The sequence below is a fragment of the Phocoena sinus genome, chromosome 19 (genome assembly GCF_008692025.1).
Source record: "Phocoena sinus isolate mPhoSin1 chromosome 19, mPhoSin1.pri, whole genome shotgun sequence".
Taxonomy (NCBI): domain Eukaryota; kingdom Metazoa; phylum Chordata; class Mammalia; order Artiodactyla; family Phocoenidae; genus Phocoena; species Phocoena sinus.
In genome coordinates this window covers 58391047-58412505 of record NC_045781.1, presented here as the reverse complement: position 1 = coordinate 58412505, position 21459 = coordinate 58391047, and the positions used below count along the sequence as shown (strand labels likewise).

The 21459-nt window shown below is 58.2% G+C and overlaps 1 protein-coding gene across 2 annotated transcripts in view; it reads right to left on the bottom strand.

The window, feature by feature from the left end:
- Nucleotides 1–2171: 2171 nt before the first annotated feature.
- ZC3H18 (zinc finger CCCH-type containing 18) overlaps nucleotides 2172–21459 on the bottom strand; it is a 50667-nt gene continuing 31379 nt past the window's right edge. For both annotated transcript variants that reach the window (XM_032613028.1, XM_032613029.1), the window contains 10 exons: nucleotides 11400–11591; nucleotides 10548–10673; nucleotides 8708–8809; nucleotides 7422–7565; nucleotides 7015–7074; nucleotides 6032–6192; nucleotides 5703–5902; nucleotides 5228–5324; nucleotides 3829–3925; nucleotides 2172–3010 (listed from right to left, as the gene is read on the bottom strand). In XM_032613028.1, coding sequence (XP_032468919.1) covers nucleotides 2797–3010; nucleotides 3829–3925; nucleotides 5228–5324; nucleotides 5703–5902; nucleotides 6032–6192; nucleotides 7015–7074; nucleotides 7422–7565; nucleotides 8708–8809; nucleotides 10548–10673; nucleotides 11400–11591 — 1393 coding nt within the window. In that variant the 3' untranslated portion in view covers nucleotides 2172–2796. The remainder of the gene's footprint in view (nucleotides 3011–3828; nucleotides 3926–5227; nucleotides 5325–5702; nucleotides 5903–6031; nucleotides 6193–7014; nucleotides 7075–7421; nucleotides 7566–8707; nucleotides 8810–10547; nucleotides 10674–11399; nucleotides 11592–21459) is intronic.

Sequence of the window (21459 nt, the reverse complement as noted above, 5' to 3'; positions counted from 1 at the left end):
GCCCGCAGGGGCTGAGGCGCTGGCTGAGCCGTCACGGGGGTAGCTGGACGGTTGGCAGAGAGCGAGAGGAGGGTGGAGGCCCAGGCCTTGAGGGAACTGGGGGCACAGGGCTGGCGCTGCGGGGAGGGGACTGGCAGCGGCTGTAAGTCACCAGCAGGCGTACGAAACCCACAGGAACTCAATTTTCACTGAACTGAGTTGCCCCACTAGTTCAATGTATTCACTCATGACGTTGGAGATGACGCTTCACATGTGAGTTAGGAAAGTTATAAAGTGAAAAAATGAAATCTTTCTTTTCTTTTCACCCGTTCAAGAGCGAGAGGAGGAGAGACGGGCACAGTAGAAGCTGCAGGGTGCCTTGGCCTGGGGAGGGCGGTCCGAGGGGTGTGGCTCCCCTTCCCTCAAGACGAGGAGGGTTAGTATGAGAAAACTCAGAAGGGCCGAGGCTGGGCTTTCTGCCTCTGCTTTACACTCGGGGAAAGCACACCTGAGTTTCCCCCTGAGGAGGCCAGCTCCAGGGCAGCACTGGCGCAGCAGACAGGGGAAGGCATGAGGGGCCGGGGCAGGCCTGGCCTGAGCTGGGAGAGGAAGGGTGAGGTGCAGCTGGGTCACAGTTCCAGGAACAGGGAGCAGTGCGTGCAAAGGCCCAGGGTGGGAAGGAGGAATGCAAACAGGCAGGGGAGGGGCTCTGTCGGGGTCTGCAGCTGTGGAGGAGGAGGGCTGGAGGGAGGGGCAGGGGTCAGTAGGCAGAAAAGAAGCTTGAGGAACTGGGAATCACTCCCACCTTTGCATATTAACCGCCTGGCAGGGCCTCAGCCCTCACGTCCCCTGGGGGGCAAAGATGCTGAGAACCCATTATACCACAGAGCCTCCCTTTTCCCACATGCCTGGCCTGGACTGTTCTTTCCACTAGACCTGGGGGAGAGTTGGCTCGGGGTGTGACTCTCACCCCTCCCAGGACACACCCCTGCCCCCAGATGGCAAATGGCAAGCTGCTGGTTTAAACCCACCTCTGGTCCAGGGAACCCAGGGCTGTAGATCCAACCCAGGCGTGGGAAGCCAGGTCAGCCCAGCCCTTTGGCACAGGAGCTGGCTGGTCAGCCGGGCCAGGGGGGGCAGCGTGCTGACACCTGTGTGGGGGACTCGCTCACCTGCGGGCTCCTGGCTTCAGAGGCCATCACTGCTCGGCTGGCTCGTGGGGCCCAGCGGCTGGGGTGCAGAATGCAGGGACAGGCTGTCACCCAAGGTGTCGTGGATTCTGGCTCTGTGTCCTTGAAGGCCGCCCTTTGGAGAATGGGAGTTCCCTCTGCACCTGGCTTTGACCCGAGGGCAAATCAGATAAGTCTTGAGAAATTGCCCAGACACAGTATTGAAGCTGGTGACGCAAGAAGCATCCCGTGTGCTGTGCTGTGGCGCGGGCGTGGACTGCACTGCAAACAGTCCACGCAGGAGGCCCCGCGGTGTGGCACTGGCTCCTGGACGGCTCTCCTGTCCCACAGGTCAGTGGCTATGCAGCCTTGGGACAGAGCAGCCGGTAACCGAGGTAACTGAACATAGCCTCCTGACGGCCCACAACAGGGCTCTGGGAGGCATGTCGCCTGCAAGGACTCACGGAACTTGGTTTAGAGTAAGTCCCCCGAGAGCAGAGGTGCCGATGGGGGGACTGGGCGGGGGCACTCCCAGGCCCCAGCACCACTCTGCAAGTTCAATCCACAAGAAAGGGCCCCCCCCTCCAGTGGTCTTGGTCCTGCCGGGAGGAGGGCAGGGGCTCAGGAGGGCACTGCGGGCAGTGACTCTCAGACTCGACGACAGCCTCTCCCAGCCTGCAGTGGGTGAGACGGCACCGTGGTCCTGGCCGGGGTGTCTCATGCTCCGATACCTGCATGTCCGAGTGGGGTCCAACTGTGCGTTGAGGCACTGAGTGGAGAACTGGCTTTCGGGCTGGGGTCACCTCTCTGGCTCAGGGCCCGCTGCTGGGGAAGGTGGGCTCTCGCTCAGGCGGAGATCTCGGTGTTCAGGAAGCCCTGCCAGGCCAGCCCCCGCGAGGAAACCAAGGTGAGCGCTCCACGGGGTGGGGCCTCCTTCAGCCAGCAGCCCAGTGGGCATTGCCAAGCGGAGGGCTGAGGCGGGGGCCCAGGCACAGGCAAACATCACCACCAGGGCAAGACAGCTGTTTATCAAAATATTTTATTTTAGGAGACCCCTCAAAAAGAGACCCTCCACACCTGACAGATGCCCAACGATACCCTCGGCCTTTTTTTTTTGGTCTTTTCTGTATTTTTTTTTTTTCCTTTTTAAATCAACTAAAACAATTTGATGCTTAAAATAAAAGACAGGAGTATTTCCCAATCAGACTTTAGTCAAGAATATATATATACTTTTTGATCCTGGGGACGGCAGGGGCGGGGAGGATGCTCGGCAGACTTGGTGTTCCTGGCGACAGCAGGAGGGCGGGTGCCGAGGGTGCGACCGACCGGATGGTGAGGACGCCTGACTGGCGAGCAGAGGGAGGACTCATCATTTACATAAAATCGAGCCGGTCCTCACCGCGCTGCCACCCGCCCAGCCGGCTCGCCGGACTTCTGCTCTGGGAAGGGGCTGCTTCAGTCTGGGATTCAGCGTCATCTTCGTTACGTGTGTGGCTTCTTTTCCAGCTGAGAAACTTTTTTTTTTTTTTTTTAAATTTTTAAAAAGAATCACAGCCAAAATAAGACATTAACTGCAAAATCCAAAATGGCTGCGCTTACCCTATTTATAAAAACAAGTGAGTCTCTGCCTCGGGGAGCAGAGCCCGGGCTACACCTTCCCGGGGATTTTGGCCCGCTTGCGGGCAATGGCGTCCTCCACGGCCTTCAGCTGCTTCAGCAGCTCCTCCCGCCGGGACAGCGTGCTGGCCTTCCCTGACTTGGTGCCCGTGGACGCGCCGGCGGCAGCACCGGTATCCGAGGCTTTGCCGGGCACACTGGTGACCTTGCTGGAGCTCTTGGACTGGGGGGACAACGGGCGCTTCCTGTGGGGGTGGGGAGGCAGTTAGAGGGGTTGAGGGCCTCTCTATGAGCCTCCTGCCAGGGGCCTGGACCCCAGGAGCTGTACCTACCAGGTGGAAGGCGCCCCTCCCCACTGGACGAGGCCCCCCCACGATGGGTAAGCGTGTGGGGCCCAGCCTGGCCTCCTGCCCCCAGCCCGGGTTCTGGCCACAGTCGAGGTGGCCTCCCCACGCCGCTCCCACGCCCCCGATCGTGGAGCAGAGACTGCGCGGGTGAAGGGGCACAGCGTCAGGGCTTGCCTGGAGCCACGCTATCCCGCCCTCCTACTCTGGCCCTCGTACGCACCCCGCTCTGTGCCGACGTGAAACCCCACGCTGCTGACCCCGGCTTCAAGCCGTGCTGTGGGCCGAGGGCCGGGGGCTGTGCCCACCCTCCCCGCGGCCCCTCCCACCTGGCCCTCGACCCAAAGCCAGGGGTGCAGGTGTGCAGAGACTCAGCCCACTTCCTGGGAAAAGGGGATCCATGCCCCTACTTCCTGTGCCTGATGTGGGAGGGAGGGGAAGGGGTGCCACCATCTGGGTCCCGGTCCCCTGGCCCGGAGCTGCGCGCTCAGGGCCGCTCCTCACTCTAGGACCCACTGGTGGGGCAGAGTTCAGACACAGGCCGGATCGCCCTCTTGCCTCTGGATCTGAGCCACGTGCCACATCCCTGCTGCCTCTCAGCCTGCCCCTGGCTAGTGATGCTGGCCTCCACCTGGGGAGGGAAGCTGCGCCAGCCCTCTCTGTGGCAAAGGAGCCAGCGCGCTGTGCCCAGGGCACGGGGGCCGGGGGGAGACACCCACCTGTCTGTCGGGGCCGCAGGGGCCTTGGAATTCTGGCCCCTCTGCCGCTCTGGCTTTGGGGAGCTGAGTCTCCCACCTGACTTCCGGTCCCGAGAACCTGGGTGACAGAGGACAGGTAAGACAAGGGTCCCAGTTCCACACGGGGCCAGCTGCGCAGGGGCTGGTGTGCTCAGACAGGGATGGGGTGGCCCCTCTGGCCACCGGTGACCCCATGCCACAAAGCGGTGGCCGCTCAGTTCGGCTTCCTCATTTTCACAGAAAGACATAAGGAGCAGAGCCAGTGAGAAAAGGAAAAGGGGAGGATGGATTCCACTGGAAAATGAAGCCCCAGAAAAACACGGAAGCCGAGGTCTAATTTCGGTTCTGGTTTCCTGAGCCAGCATCAAAACAGGCCACCGAGCTCTGAGCGTCCAACTCCAAGCAGACAAAACCCTCCTTCCGTGCCTTGAAGAAACTCACGGTGAGGGTCTTCAAATGGGGGACAAAAAGGCACGGCAGCTTAAAAAATATAGGCAAGGGCTTCCCTGGTGGCGCAGTGGTTGAGAGTCCGCCTGCCGATGCAGGGGACACGGGTTCGTGTCCTGGTCCGGGAAGATCCCACATGCCACGGAGCGGCTGGGCCCGTGAGCCATGGCCGCTGAGCCTGCGCGTCCGGAGCCTGTGCTCCGCAACGGGAGAGGCCACAACAGTGAGAGGCCCGCGTACCGGAAAAAAAGAAAAAAAAAAAAAAATATAGGCAAAACCAAGAACGGGAAGGAGGGCTTCCTGTTGTGCGAGTGCGGGGCCCTGAGCGAGGGCAGGCGGAGGGGATCCCGCCCCGCAGAGGCGTGCAGGCGGCCCCGGGGGGTGTGCTTCAGGGGCCGGGCGGTGTCCACCTCCTGCTCCTGGTGGGGTTCACGGGACCTCTCCATTTTAAGGGGGAAAGACGGCTTGGAAACACTCAGGCTTTTGCTTTACTAGTTAGAGCCAGTCAGGAAGAGGCTCTGCCTGGGCCAGTGGTTCTCTAGGTGCGGCCGAGCACCGCCGGGGCAGCAGTCAGGTGCGTCCCGCGACATCGAGATGCTGCCCGCCCTCCGCACGCTCACGGCCTCACAAGCCCGGGTGGGGTTTTCCAGAGGCCGAGTGATTTGTGTGACCAGAAGAGATGGGATCCCAGCCATAAGAGGGTTGTAAAAAACCAAAGACCAATGCCACTCCTACTAACGTCTGTTTTGGAAGATACAGTTATTTTCTATGAAAAATCTTACCTGTGTTAAATTTAAAGGTAAGTACTATATGTAGTTTTAACTTCCAAAACTGTAAATGTCGATAGACACGACCCACTCAATCAGAAGTCCCCGAGGCCCTCAAGACTTTTCAAGGGTGAATGGGGCGCCGGCTCCAGACGCGGGAGGCTCACCTCGGTCCGGGGAGAGGTTGGCCCGCTTGGCTGGAGGTGGGCTCTGCCTGTCCTTGTCCGAGGGCTCGTAGCGCTTCCTGCCCCCTTTATCAGCGGCCTGGAACGACGGGGTGTTTGTGAGGAGGACCAGGGCCTGAGCGAACACAGGCCCTGGAGCAGGCGGCCACCTGCTCTCCGCCGTTGCAGGCACTCCTCTGGGGCTCCTGCGCCACGTGGCCCCAAGGGGGGCAGGGCCCACGGTCTCGAGGCCTTCCGGTCTCTCAGGGCATCGCGGATGTCAACTCGGAGGCCAAGTCTGCTTTGCTCCCTGCCCCAGGTCCCAGGGCTGCCGTGTGGGAACCGGCCCGTCTCCCATCTACCCTGTGCCCCCAGGCACTGCCCACAGGGAGGGCAGGACGAAACGGGTGACGTGGAGAGCCGCCTGCCGGCCCGGCCCTGGGCCTCAGAGCCCCAGCAGCGCCGCCCACGGCCTCACCTTGCTCAGCAGAGTCAACTTGATCTCCTTGTGGGCGATGAACGTGGCCGGTGGGGGCTGGCCGGGCGGCGCCTGCTGGGGGGTCGTGGGCTGCTGGGAGGACCTGCCGCCCGCGGGGGTTCTCGAGGGTTTGGGCGGCTGCGTGGACAGATCCCGCTTCCGCTTATCTGCTCTCACACCGTCTTCTTTCTTAGACTTTCCTGCCCGTGAGAAACGCCCATCAGAGCCTCTATCCCGCTGAGGCGGCCGCCCGCGTGCCGTCTGGGGGAGGCGTCATCACTGGCAGCGTGGGGCCGCTGCACGCCCCCTCCCCTGCACACAGGCTCTACCTTTCTCCTTCTTGGTCTGGGCTGGGGTGGGGGACCGCGAGCTAGCCGAGGACACGGGGCTTGCCAGGTCCGCATACATGTCGTCCGAGTCCACGCTGTGCGCTGAGCTGCTGCTCGACGTGGCGCTGGACACGGAGGAGACGCTGCTCACGCTCAGGGACCTGCACGCACAAGCACGTCTGCACCGCGGCCCCAGCCCGAGACCCGATTCCTGTTCCCAGGGAAGGGGAACCCACCCAGGCCGAGATGTGGGGGGCTCTGGGCACTCTATAGGTGCCGCCCAGGGAGGGGACGCCCACGTGGCTGTGGCCAGGCCCTCGTGCTCACAGGCGACTGTGCTGTTAGCTGGGCAGGGACACACGGCTGACTGTGACCAAGAGCTGGACACCCACCCTGGCGACGGGGCACAAGAGAGGGCGGACATGGGCCACAGCGCGAGCAGACGCTGTGCCAGACAACCCAACGGGCCCGCTCAGGAGGCGCTGAACACGGCCGATCTCCTCGGCCCTCACAGCCCAGGCTCCACAGGGACTCCCGCCCTCTGAGAAAACCGGCAGCACTGCGTCCTAAGGTGTGGAGGCTGCAACAGGGAAGGGAAGAGCCCAGCCTTTTGGGAAGGTTTGCTCTTTAACACACCCCAGACCTACTCTGCCAGCTTTGGGCAAATGTATACGCGCCACCTGCTGCCTGCAGAGGGCGGAGGGAACCGGCTGCAAGGACCCTGGGGCCGGCCCGGCGCGCCTGCTCTCTGAACTAGACGGCAGCACCCCCTTCCGCTTGCTCTTTCCTGAAACCTTCTCGATTGGCCGCCCCCAGCTGCCTCAGCCCGTCCCCCCTCCTTGCCAGAGCGGCTCGGGAACAGCTCCTCGGACCCACGGTGCCGCCACCCGAGGGAGGAGGGTGCTCACACCCAACGTGGCCTCTCCCGGGGTTCCCTGGACCCTGACTGGGGGGACAGAGGCAGATGCCGATGGGATAATGACCTGGATCTGGAACTAGAGCCGCTGTAGCTGCTGCCGCTGCCGCTGCCGCTGACAGTCCGCCTACAACACAACCAAGAGCCCGGCTGCTCACGTTTCTGTGGCCTTGACACGCGGGTGCTCCTCCAAGCCGGGGCTCGCTGGCCTGAGACCAACGCGCCCCCAGCGACTCGCCACCGACCGGGCAGTGGGCGGGGCTCTGATTCCCTCAAAGTGAACCAACCACAGCCCTGGCCAGCTCCCCTCACACTGTGCCTCCAGCAAGGGGGAACTTGGCACCGAGGGAGCACCCGGGCCCCTCGCAGCCATCGAGCTGCTGGGGACACCGAGGCTCGGTGACGTGCCGCGGTCCCCGGCCTCCGCTGCCTGCGAGCACCCCTCCGCCAGCCCTGGAAGGCCGGGGCACTCACCTCCTGGGCGGGCTCCTGGCCTGCCGCTCCCTCCTCCTGGCTTCCCGAAGGTCTCCGGGCTTGGTGGGCTCGGGGGCAGGAGCGGTGGTTTTGGGGGCCTGCGGTGGGGCTGGAGGTGGGGCTGGCTTCTTCAGCAGCTTCTCTCTGTGACGTGGGACAGAGGGAGGGTCAGACCCGGCTGGGCAGGCGGAGGCTGCCCTGCCGGCCGACCTCGGGGCGCGTGCAGTGCATGCGCAAACTCCCCTGTGAGGAGCTGTTTCCCGCGGACCCCACCCCACGCTGAGAATCCCACGGCCTCCCCCTCCAAGAAAGGACAGGGAGGGAGACGGGGCCGGCTGAAGAGCCCCGGAGCAGTGCCGAGAGCTGGGCCGTGCTCCCTCAGTGATTGGGGACCCCAGGGGAGTCGGGAAAATGGCCCCCAAGCTGTTCTTCACCGTCGTGTGGGGAAGATACCCTGCCGGTTTGTTAAGCGCCCTGAACACGCACAGTGCAGATGGGCCACAGAGCAGACCCTGCCGGCAACGCTGCCGCCAGCAGGAAGCAGAGTCTGCGTTAGAGGAAGCCGCTCAGCACAGCAGCAGGGCTGAGTCCAAGCCCGTGCCGCCCAGGAGGCAGACCTGCGCTTACCCTGCCCGACGCCACCTGTGTGAAGCCTGGGGCCCCGAAGCGCCCGCACTGTGGTCAGGGTCCCCCCACAACAGTACAGCTCAGGTGGGTGCGGTGCCTGGGGCCTAAGTCACGTGCCAACACCGTTCCCTTCCTAACAGTGAGCCGCCCAGGACTCCTAAGCCTGAGGCCCGGGAGCCGACCCCGTTCAGGAGGAAAACCTGCCACGGGGGCTGGGGCCAGACGCGCGTGGGGACGGCCAACGTCAGGACGGGCCTCGCGCTTGGCAGAGCTGCAGGAGCGGAGCGTACTCTCACCCGGCGGACCATGCACCCCAACCCTGCACGCCAGGTATTGTGAGGTTTGTGTGCTAAGTCCTAGATGCTTCTAACCCCTCCCGTCGTCACATCTGTGGAGAAGGATCGATGTGACCAGTCCCAGGAGCAGCAGAGAAGGTGAGGACGGCAGGGCTGAGGCTGCCACGGACACAGCCAGGGCAGAGCACAGCAGGTCCCCAGGGCAAGGGGCCCTCACGTGCCGCACCGGCTCCTGACACGTGAGGCTCCAGCACCACAGTGAGCACGCTGGAGCACAGATGTCCTGGCCCACAGCCAGGAAGTGCGAGGCCAGGCCTACGCCCCGCGCCCCTGCCCGCTTCCCGGGGCCGCCCCAGCACTCACCCTGCTTTTGCGGGAGGCGGAGCCGGCTCCCCCTTGGTTCTGACAGGTCTGTGCGGCGAGGGCGTCGGGGACGGGGACGGGGACGAGGAGAAGGACCGGGACCTATAGGGAGTGAACCGAGGTGAGAGGAGGCGCTCCGCCCGGCCGCACCCCTGCAGGGGCTACCGATCAGCCTCGGACAGGTCTCGGTCATCTCCTCAAATGCATGTCACAGGGGAAAAGAGGTGCCAAGGGGCAGGCAGCACCCCATCAGCCATCACCTGGGAGCCGGTGGGGAGGCCCTGGGACAGTCGGTGGGGCTCACAAACACAACCCGAGGGGAAGGTTAAGTAGCGAAGAAAGCGCCCCCGACTTTGTGAGAACAGCTCAGCCGTATACAGACCACACACAGGGCCTTCTTCCGTCTGTCCCCGTGTCACCCAGTGCTCACAGAGGGGAGACTGCAGGTAAGCCCCCCACCCCCTGGGATTTCCAGAACCCCCAATTTATCAGCTTGGTTCCAGGCTTCTTCCCCACAGCTCACCAGCCTTATTTTTCACGTGAAACCACAGAAGGCTTCTCCTGCCACTGGTGATCGGTATCTTCACTGTCTCCCTCTCAGCCTCCTACAGGCAGCCTTCCCCTGGACACCCAGGCACTGCTTACACTCCTGGCAGGACGGCCGTGAGGCCCAGTGCCCACAGCTAGCCCTCTGGATACCCTTAGCCAAAGGCTGGCTTCCCTTTCTCACAGCTGTCACTCAGCACAAGATGACATTCAGGAAAAGCAGGCCCAGCTGTCGTCTAAGTCCGCGAACACAAGAACGCGGCCTTCAGATGCAACAGCTTCAGTGATCTCCTGTGCTGCTCCCACCCGCTCTACGCTGTCCTAGGGTGAGACAGCCTGCCAGGAAGGGGCGCCACTGGGGGCCACAGACCCCGCAGGAGGACCCATCAGTTTACCCCAAGAACACTTTGTGACGTGCTCCCCAGGGAAGCGGTGGGCACGTGTGTCTGTGTGGGTCTGTGCGTGGTGTGCATGTGAGCACGTAGGGGTGGGTCCACGCCCTGCTGCGGCCCTCTGGGAGAGCTGCGCCTGTCTGCGACCGCAGAGACAAAGCCACACAGGCGGCCCCTCCACTCGCAGCCTCCCTCTGGTCCCAGACCTGTCCTGGGCGCGGCCCCACCTGCGCGCCTCAGGCTGGCAGGAGGCAGAGAGGGCGGGGGAGTGACTCTGGGTCTGTGTGCAGGTGGCACCGGGGATGGAGGCGCACACAGCAGCCTGCACTTGTTGAAAAGGCTGAAGAGGCAAAAACGGTGTCAGCCGTTTCCTATTCCTCATGCGAACCAGTGACTCCTCCCACCCAGGCGATGACCAGAAATTCTCTAACATTCCAAGCAGTCTGCCTATTTTCAGTGGGGAAATACTCCCGATCTTTTTGGAATAGGGCAGTAGCACCTTCTGTGAAGATGGAAACATTCTGTATCTGAGCCCCCCAAACAGGGGTTGCGCACACTCCAAAATTCTAGTGTGCTGGAATGCGACCCACCACGTGTGGCCAGTGCAGGTCCACAGGAGGTCACCCGAGCTGGCGCTGACCCCGTGGCTGCCTCGTTTGTGCTATGAGCACAGCCCCCAATCAGGCCAACATCGGTGTGGCCTGTGAGCCCTGACGTGCACCCGTGTTGGTTCCTCAGCCCCTCGCTGTGTGTTCTTCAGAATTCACCAGACGCCTAACCTAGCGAGACTCCTCCTCAAGCAATGAGGACCCGGAAGGCCCCCGTCAAAGCAGAAAGCTGCCGTCACGCAGGAACCCGGATGAGCCGGCATTGTCCACACCTCCTGGGCCTCAGGGACGCACCTGGAGCGGCTGCCTGAGAACGAGCTGTGTCTGGAAGAGCGGCTGGAGTAGGAGCTGTAGGACGAGGACCGGGACCGGGACCGGGAGGAGCCGGAGCCAGAGTAGGAGGACGACCGCGACGACGACCTGCAGCCCGGGGGAGAAGAGAAGGCGGGGTCTCTTTCTGCCCGCCCCGGCTCGCACACACATGCCCGCCCTCTGGCTGCCTCGCGGACACGCTGCTCTCCAGTCCCCTGGCTCGTGGGAATGGTGCTTAGAAACTAAGACCTGGGTGCTGGGTGTGCTCACTGTCATCGGTGACACAGCTCCCAGGCCCTCGGGGGACAGCCAGGATACGTGTGCCCGTGTGTGTAGGTGAGTGTGTCTGACCCGGGCGGACACATGTGTGTGCATCTGTGTGTCCACCAGTGCAGGCAGTGGAAACCCTGAGTCCACAGACACGTCCAGGTCCCGTCCACCTCCGCAGGCCCCTCCTGGCCCTCTTAAGGGAGAGCCCCCGCTCTCACCGCCCGCAGCATCCTCACTTGTTTGTGCAGACCTTACTACACACACATTTCATAGCTGCTGACCCAAACTCAGAGGCGACAGGTGGACCGACTAGACACTGGGGCCAGGCTGCTCTTCTGGTCTTCCGCCAAGCAGTGTCTCTCCCCACGCTGCCCCCTGCCCAGGTCTGTGCTCCACTCTGGGTGGCCTGCACCCTGGCTGATATGGCTCCGGGGGGTATGTGAAGCCTCACCAGGTGTGAAGTGTCAGTCCTGTTAGCCAGCGATGCTCTGGAACCCAGCCACGCCACAGCCCCGTGGAGCACACAGACGCCGCTCAGTCCCGCTGACCTCCCTGCCTCCTTACCTGGAGGAATTAGAGGCAGAGGCCGATGAGGCTGATGTTTTTCGACGTCGTCGTGCCCGGCTAGGGGAGACCGATACCCCAAGTTTCTTCTTGGGAGACTTGGACCGGCGCCAGGGGTCCTTCCACTCGTCGGCTCTCTTCACCTGGGGCCCGGCAGAGGCCGTCTCCTTCTTTGGTGGCTCAGCCTGACGGCTGAAATCACAGAGGGGTTAGCAGGTCTAGGGCCACCTCCCAGCAGACAGCAGTGCCATTTTGTGAAAGAAACTGAGTCAGAGGAGAGACTGTGACCTAACGGCTCACTCCAGGAACGCCGGACACACAGGGCAGCAGGTGCTCTGTCTATGGGAGACCTCACCTGGAACCAGACACGCGGGGCTCTCTCCACGAGCGGTGCCTCCCAGGGCAGCAGGGTAGCTGGCCATCCGGCGCCTCCTCCCCCAGAACCCCCGCCTTCCCCGCTGCACGGGCTCCGGGAGCACAGGGAGGGGCCTGGCACGTTCTCTCTAGAGCTGGTGCACAATGGCCGCACACCAGCACTTAGGAAGCTCACGGGATTGAGGAACTCCTTGTCTGCAAACGAGTTAAACCCAAGCCGTACACATTTCCTTTGTCCTCTTAGGTTTAATTCACTGAAGGAACATCGTCTCCCAGCGAGAGGGACGAGAGCAGGACAGGTCAACGCTGTGACGAAGAGCATCAGGACTGAGGGCCAGCGGGCTGGTGACAGCAGGACCTGCTGGGCCCCGTGAGCAAGCCACCGCCACGCGGACGCCCCACGTGCTCACCACCAGCCGGGAACGCAACAAGGCCAAACCGCGCAGGGGAGTGGGAGCAGGGGGCCGGCAGCAGCTCAGCAGCGCAGCACTGGAGACAAGGCTCAGCTCCAAGCCAGGGTGCCCTGCACCCCACACCAAAGCAGCCCTGCTCTACAGGGAGCCAGAGCACAGGGTCCCAGAACAGTTCAGTATGAAGGTATCTGCTGGCCCTGTGATGTTTACTAATTAAAAAGCCACACAGAAAGTAAAAACAGAGAAATAAAAACCCCAGGATCTCGCTCTCTGGGGTCAGCCACCATTTAGCACCTCTGAATTTCCTCTCTGCCTCTATTTCGTTCCCCGCGATGAACCTGGAAGCACAGCTGAGACCGCCTGGGGACTGCTCCACCCGGAGCTGGCCTCCCTGATGGTGCAGGAGTTCATGGTCAGGTGTTATGTAATTTAGACATTTCTCTACAGTTAGCTGTTTCTGTGTTTAAAAAACACAAAGAACAAGAAAATCACCCTTTATATAAATCTTTACGGACATCACGTTTCTCCAAGGGCAAATTCCTAAGATGGGGAATCAGTGGGCCAAAGGAGGAGAGCGTTTAACAGGTTCTTGGTAAACTGTCACACGTTCCCTGCAAGTTGAAGCAGCTTGCACTCAGCACGGCCGGGCTGCCTGTTTTCCCTCCCCCTCATCAATTCTGGGCTCCCGTGTAACCGGTGGGGGGGCGCCACAGCGCAGCCCACGCAAAAGTAAACCTGAGCCATGGCAGCTCCTCGCACAGAAACGGGCTCCCATCTGTGCAGCGGCACCTGGCGGCGGGGAGGCCACCTGAGCTCTGGTTGTGTCTCGTTCTTGGCCAGTTTTCTGGGAGCGCTTTTGCGTCCTGTGTTTCTCCCAGGCCATCGGCTTTCACTTGCGCTGGTGGTGCTAACGCTTGTTACAAGTGTAACAGCCTCTCCCAGGCTCACAGAGCTTTCTCCATTCTAAGCCACACTCGCTTCTACCTGCTCTAGACCTGCTATTTTCACCCCCTCCCCCTCTCTGGTGCACGTTCCTGCCCACTATCCCGCAGGCCAGTGGACCCACTTCCGTTCCAGAATGGCTTGTGGGCGATGCCGTCTCTGGGGCATATAAATTCTTACTCCGAGGGGCTGTGCTCTCCCATTAATCTGTCTTCTCCTGTTCTAGAATCTTGTCTGCACACAGGACCACAGCGTTGTCACAATTCTAGATACCCTCAATTTTCAGAGGGTTCTGGGCGTGTCCTGTCCGTTGACCTTAAGAACAACGTAGCGGTGCCTGTCAGCCCTGCCGCCAACCTGCTGGGCTTTGGGTTAGAGCACTGTCAGACTTAAGAACTGTGTCTTGCCTTTGATTCCCACCTTCTATGGGTGCCAACAAAACACCACAGTTTTATTCAAAAATGGTCCTGCCTTTTGGGACTAGATTTTTAGAATTACATACATTTTCTATCACCAGCATCTACTTACATTACATCATAACATACAACAACCAACACCTGTTGATATTTTCAGGCCTTTTCAATCAATCCACCAACGAGCACGTTCCACGCCTACTATTTGCTGAGAGTCCCACACCAGGAACAACACCCAACGTTTAAAATCGCCCCAAGGACACACTAAGCTGAGGCATAAGATCCCTGTGATCTCAGCCGCAAATGCTGAGCGCCACTGCCCCACCAGCTCCTCGGTGAGTCCTCCTGGAAGTGTCCAGGAAGGGAGTGAAACCCGCCTGATGACTGGCCTGGCCCGGGCCGTCCCAAGCAGCTTTCACCTTTACACTTCCTGTGTTGTTCTCATCCTAAAAATGCAACAGAAAGCGGAACACCTTGATCACTAGGTTTTTCATAAGTCATCAGAATGGCCCAGCTCTGTCAACCTGCGGCTCTTCTAACACAGGGAGAAACAGACAGAAACCAACGGCATGATTCACGATGCAGCCATGTCAGTTCAGAGTGTCGACAGAGTTCATGAACAATCCTGCTTTGGGAAACTGCTCCTATACTACTGGGGAAGGGCGGGGAAGAGGCAGAGCAGGCCTGCTCCCAACTCAGGCATCGGGGGAGCCGTGACAGAGGACGGGGCCTAGGTCGGTACCCATGACACGCAGCCTGTCCCTCTGCTTTCTGACAACACCCCAGAGGAGAGCCGAAAGAGACCTGGAAAGCCTGGCAGCCAGACAAGCAACTATACTGGACTGCAGTAAAGAGCAGGCGTGCCAGGCTCTCCCCACGGGCCAGCCACCGAAGGCCGGCGCACGGGCCACTCCACGACGGGAAGCTGGGGATGCACGGGAGGAAACCCGAGGGAGCGGGGACAGCTGGGAGGGGGACGACTGTGGCATCGAAAACTGACAGAACAGATCTGGAATTTGCATTCTGAACAGAGAGGGGGACACACCCTCCAGGGATCTCCGAGCAGCCCACCCCACCATGGCCACACAACAATCTTATCTTCCCGGCACCTGACCCTTTGTTCAAGGCCACAAGAGAGGGACTCTGAGGAGAAAGGGCCCCCGAGGCCCCTTGCAATGCCAGGGCGGAGGTGAGAGGCACGGCAGGCCACAGCGAGGATGTCTGCAGACTCCAGCCTGAGCAGCAAGCCCAGTTTGGGGTCACAGATAAGAAAAGATAAAAAGGAGGAAGGTTCTCTTCTAAGATGGAAGGGTGAAAGAGCGGGAGAGACACAGGGAGAGGGAACGGGCAGCACCCAGGTGGCTTCTTCCCGACTGGACTCGCTCACGCCTGCCGAGGGCCTTCTCTCAGCCCTTCCCCTCGAAGCTGCTGGCCTCCCAAGCACTGGACGAAGTCACCCCGGGGCCCGGTGGACGTGGAGCCGGCTCCCAGGGCCCCGGCCAGGACGGCCATCAGCCTGCATGACCTGTCCGGCTGTCAGCAGCCCTCCTCCAGCCTCCGCCAGGCTGGCGGCACCCAGGGTCCCGCACGCAGATGAAAAGGGGACGGGACAGGCCCCGTTACTCACGCTCCTGCCCCCTCACTCCTACTCAGTTTCCCCAGGGGGCCTGGGAAGGTGAGGGCAGTGCCCAGTGAGTGGCACCTGGGACCACAGACCTCTTGCTTTAATCCTCTGATTTTGAAAATATATTTCAACTCCAACGTGAGGTTGGACTTCAATTTGTGGGCGGGGTCGTGAAAACTCTGTTTCCAAGGTGAGGCCCCATCATTCCCAAGCCCACTCCCAAGCTGCCTTCCGTTCTGTGCTGACCCCAGGCCCCATGGCGTTCCCACTGTGAAGCGCAGCCACGGCCTGACTGCTTTCATATTCACCTGCAACCCGCACGTCTGCAGTTAGGTCAGAACACGTGAGAGACCACGAGTCTTTCCACCTTCTCAGTCGGGCAGCCTCTGTAATTCAGTGCGTCAGGCACGAAGTTACAACACAGGTGCACCTTTCCTCGAAAACACCCCGGGCACGGTGACTTTCTCAGAGCAGCTCAGCAGGTAAGCCGTGACCAGGATAGATTGGGATGAGATGAGAAAGATAAAGAAAGGTTTCCTGAGCTCTCAGGGAGCGTCTTTCTTGCTAACAGAAAGGTCAGTGCCAGGGACCTAATCCTTAAGCGCGAGGACCGAGACAGAGTGGAGTGGGAGGCGCCGGGGGACAGCGCGGCAGGGGTCCAGAGCGAGCGTCTGACACCCTCGAGGTTAGCAAAGGCAGGTGACACCACCATGGGGGTCTACACAGATCACAGCTTGTGGTGTTCAAATTCCTGAAAGCCACGGATTGCACACGAGACCGACGGCCCTGAAGGCGGAGCCAGCGCGGCAGGAGCTAAAGCCGGAGCGGGAGCAGCGGCACCCAGGGGAACGGAGGGAACAGCACCCAAAGCAGAGCGAACCTGACATGCACTTTTGTGCAAAGACAACAGAGTCCCACGGACCGGTCAGAGCAGACCGCAGCGACCATAACCCTTGTCTCCAGGGCAGCGGAAGGCCAGGCGGCCTCGGCCCACGGGCCAGCGTGAGCCGAACGGAGACGCGCGGGCAGGGGTCCAGCCGCTGCTTGGTCAACCGCATAGTAACCTCCCCGCCCCCAGGGCCTTCGAGAACAGTGCCTCCTGGCCTGCCCCCAGACCTCCAGGTGGGCACGCTTGAGCAGGGCACCTCCCTGCCTTTTTTTTTTTTTTTTTTTTTTTTTTAACCTCCCTGCTTTTGAAGTGACAGCCTGCCGGGCTCCAGCGAGTGTGAGGAAGCGGGGACAGTGCTCCCTCACGAGGACTACTGGTCTCCCGGGAAATGAGAAGCGGGCCGTTTCAACCAAGAGGCACCCAAACGTCCAGTAAACAGCTTTAGAGCTAACAGGCAGTCTGGGCAATCCCCGCAGGAAGGTCCTGGTTCCCGTTTCTGTCTGGAGTGAAACCCCTCTGCCTCTGCAGAGAGCATCCTGACCAGAGCCGGCGCCCCACCCGCAGAGCACAGCCCCCGGCCCGGCTGGAGAGACCAGGAGGGACTTCCCCACCACACAGCTGGCTGAAACGTGCTGCTCTAGTCTAGAAACAGCCCAGGCACAGAGTGCGCAAAACGTCTCCAAAGGCCTAACAAAGGCAAACCTGGACGAAAGGAGTGGTGCCATCTCCAAACACAGCGGCACGGCATCCGGCCCGGGGGTCTGGAGAAGAGCCAAAAGGAAGTAGGCAGCTCACCAACCACGTGTCTCAGGGCGACAGCTCGGGCAGGTGAGGGGCAGGGGTCGGAGGTGGTGTAAGAAGGGAGCCCTGGGTCCTGCCGGCGCCGGGCAGAGGCCGTGCCCACCCTGCTGTGTGCCCGCCTCCCTCCCTCTCCCGGCCCCAAGGCGGGTTTAGGGAGCTTGTGCTGTCGCAGATGAAACGGAAGACCCATCACCACGCTCACTCTGTCATCATCTTCCCCCACGTACATCCGCAGGACCCACAAGTGAGATCCCGGCACAGACTATGCCCCACTGTCCAGAGGCCCTCACACAGAGGTTGGAGACAAGAGCTTCCCAAGTGGTCTTTCTGGATGAAGCTTTGTCAGTCTCTTGTCTCAGGTGAGAAAAGTTCTTTCTATTCAGCTGTTGATGAAAAATTCCCGGGGCATCCCTGGTAGTGCAGTGGTTGAGAATCCACCTGCCAATGCAGGGGACACGGGTTCAAGCCCTGGTCCGGGAAGATCCCACATGCTGCAGAGCAACTAAGCCCGTGAGCCACAACTACTGAGGCTGCGCTCTAGAGCCTGTGAGCCACAACTACTGACCCCACGTGCCACAACTACCGAAGCCCACGCTCCTAGAGCCCGTGCTCCACAACGAGAGAAGCCACTGCAATGAGAAGCCCGCACACCGCAACGAAGAGCAGCCCCCGCTCGCCGCAACTAGAGAAAGCCCGTGCGCAGCAACGAAAACCCAACACAGCCAAAAGTAAATAAATCTATTAAAAAAAGAAAAATTCCCAACCTGTCGAAGGCTAAATAAACAAGCTCTTCTATAAAAGGGAGGTCATATAAAGGAATCACAGCAGGGAATTTGGCCACCTCCTAAAGAAGTGGTCACTCAGCTATGGGTGATCAAGGGAAAGGAAACAGGAGGCCATGTTGGAAATTGTGCTCTGGTGAAACCCCACCCTCCAGACTGGTCGCCGGGCTGGCGGGGCCCCAGCCAGGGTGATCAAAGATGGAATTCGAGACTCCAGAGACCAGTGAGCCAGCCTAACCCAAGTGATGGAGTGCCCCCCGCACCCGCCCCGAGTGTAGTAGGTGCTGGGGGTGGAGACCCATGGGAGCAGAGCTGAGCCCAACAGAAGGAAGCAAACCAGGTCAGAGGCTGGCAGCAGAGCGGATCAGCCCATGAGAAAAGCTGCATCTGATTTTAGGAAGAATTCACGAAGTTTCCTGAACCCTGACCCGATAGTTCAGCCACTTTCTCACTGAACCCTTCCTCATGGGAGACCCTGCGGTTGTGTAAACGTCAGATCTGGAGGCTGTTCTCACTGTGTTCTGCTGCTTGGGGGCCAGGCCAAGACATGCTACTGCCTTTAAAAAAACCTTCCTTTTGGATCTGCTTGTACTTCCCTGTGGAGAGGCCAGGCAGCCCTGGAATGTGAACACAGGCGTCTGTCCCATGAGCTACAGATGGTCCCTGAGTTACGATGGCTTGACTACAATTTTTTGACTTTCAATGGTGCAAAAGCGTCATGCCTTCAGTAGGAGCTGTTCTTTGAATTCTGCATTTGGATCCCTGCCCGGGCAACAAGCCACAGTGTCTCCATCGGCCACGTGACCACAAGGGCAGACAACCACTACACCAGACAACCCTTCTGGACCTAGACAGCCATTCTGCTTTTACCTTCGGTACAGTGTTCAATAAATTACATGAGCTATTCCACACTTTACAACGTCTGGCAGGTTAGATGCATTTTCAATGTACAACGGGTCCATCGAGACGTGACCCCTCGTAAGTTGGGTGGATCTGTGGTCACACGCAGACACAGCCGGCCTGCCCTTTCCCAGGGTCCCTAAAGCCACACTCGTGTAGAGATGCCCCTGAGCTGGAAATACAGACATCAACCTGGGAAGAGTCAGCCGGCTCCTTGGAAACGAGCAGGACGTCCCAGCAGGGCTGGGGAAGGTGGCCTGTAGCCGGAGGAAACATACTCAGGAACTGTGAAAGCACAGGAGTGGACTTGCTCGTGTGGTTCAGGAATCCACAGAGCCACACGCAGTGACACCCGAGCCACCACCTGGAAAGCAGAACACTCTCTTGTGTCACATGAACCCAAAACTCACGACGGCATCTGTCAAGTGCTCATGAGCGCTCCCACTGTGCCGGGCCCTGAGACTGCAGTGCCCTCTGGGGGTTCCATTCTACGAGGGCCACAGATGACAACAGATAAATAAGCGAGTAATATGAGGTCAGGGGGTGATAAGAGCTGTGAGAACAATAAAGCAGGGCGAGAAGACAGGAATGAGTGGGGTGACCCCTCTGAGCAGTGGGTAAAGCCCTGGAGTCAGGGGCAATGGCAGAGCAAAGATTGGGGCAGAACGCTCGCGGTGAACGGTGCGGAGGTGGAACAGCTGGCGGGTATGAACAGAAGGGCAAAGGGCTTCTACCAAAAAGGGGCTTCAAAGGAACCAACAACAGAAAGATCAGAATAAAGCTCTTCAAACACTCAAATGGATATATAAATTTCAGATAAAGAGCGATTACTGTAATGTAAAAAGATTCATCAAAGTAGCCTTTTAAAGAAAGAACTCTCTCTGGGTTTCCCTGGTGGCGCAGTGGTTAAGAATCCGCCTGCCGATGCAGGGGACATGGGTTCGAGCCCTGGTCTGGGAAGATCCCACATGCCACGGAGCAACTAAGCCCGTGCACCACAACTACTGAGCCTGCGCTCTAAGGCCCGCGAGCCACAACTACCGAAGCCCACGTGCCACAACTACTGAAGCCCGCACGCCTAGATCCCGTGCTCTGCAACAAGAGAAGGCACCGCACTGAGAAGCCCGCGCATGGCAACAAAGAGTAGCTCCCGCACACCGCAACTAGAGAAAGCTCGCGTGCAGCAACGAAGACCCAACGCAGCCAAAAATAAATTAATTAAAAGAAAGAAAGAACTCTCTCAATGCGTCTAAAATATGATTTACTCTGAGTATTCTGTAAAACCTCACTTTGCCCAATGTTAGGAAAAAATACAGTTAGTTCAAGGAGGTCAGCTCATTGTAATCCCGAGGATGAAAACAGTGAGATCTGGCACTGAACACAAACTAAAATGAAAGATTACAGTCCTGGCATTTACTTTCAGAAACAGAACTGCACACAGGACGGAAGTTTGTCCAAACGAAAGGACAAGAATTAGGGATGAGAGCCTTGTTTCATCCACCAAAAAACTGTTAGAACTGATAAACGTATTCAGTACAATTGCAGGATACAAAATCAACATACAAAAATCAGTTGTGTTTTTATACACTAAACAACAAACTATGTGAAAGAGAAATAATCCTATTGATAATCGAAAATAATAAAATACCTAGGAATAAATCTAATGAATGTGGTGAAAGATCTGTACACTGAAAATTATTAACACTGATGAAAGAAACCGAAGACACAAAATATCGAAAGATGTTCCACGCTCATGGATTGGAAGAACTAATATTGTTAAAATGTAACACCCAAACCAATCTATAGATTCAATGCAAACCTTACCAAAATTCCAAAGGCATTTTTCATAGAAATAGAAAAAAACAATCCTAAAATTTAGGATTTAGTTATTCTAGTTATTACTTTAAAATGTATATCTCAGAAATAACTAAATTTCCTTGTCAATTGAATTATTATGAACTTTCATCAAATCTTTAACCGTGGTCATTTTTAAGTCTTTTGTCATTTACAGACAGTTCTGGGTGTACTGTGATGCTTTTGCAAATATGTTCCTATAAAAGGGTTTCATCTTCAAGGGATTCATGGCAAAGACTCTGACAAGTACAGGTTTCTGGTAACTGACCGTACTGCTGAACCGAATGAAGAAGCATTTTCAGAACTCTAATGGAAAACTGATGAACTCATAAAAGTGCCAACAAAAGATCAAGATGAAAAAAAAATTAATTACATGGGACTGAGTGAACTGATGAGGATGGTTATAATTTTTGTGACTTTCTGTTTGAATAATAATAAAAAAAAAATCCCACAAGGACTCAGAGGCAAAAAATATACAAATCAATTTTCACTGCAAAGTAAAGGAGCTGTTACAGTGGAGGATTCCTGGACTGAATGTCAATATCATGACACAGTGTGAGTGTGTTTCGTGTTTCGTAATTGCAACGTTGTTGATTTTGTTGTGGCCATCCGTTTACAATGCTTGGTGTCAGTCTATTAAAAAAAAAAAAATTTGTATGGAACCACAAAAGACCCCAAACAGCCAAAGCAATCCTGAGAAAGAAGAACAAAGCTGGAGGCATCACACTTCCTGATTTTAAGCTGTACTATAAAGCCGTAGTAATCAAACCAGTATGGTATTGGCATAAAAACAGATACATAGACCAATGGGTGGAATACAGAGCCCAGAAATAAACCCTTGCATACCCGGTCAATTAATATTTGACAAAGAAAAGGCAATTATGTGAGGCTCGTGATAACAAGCCATATTGTGGGAACTGTCCTGCAATGTGTAATTATATCAACTCACCACATCACACACCTGTAACTCACACAATGTTTTATGTCAGCTGTATCTCAATAAAGCTGGAAAAAATAAGAGGTCTTCCTTTAAAAAAAAAAAAAAGAAGAAAAGGGACATCATCAAG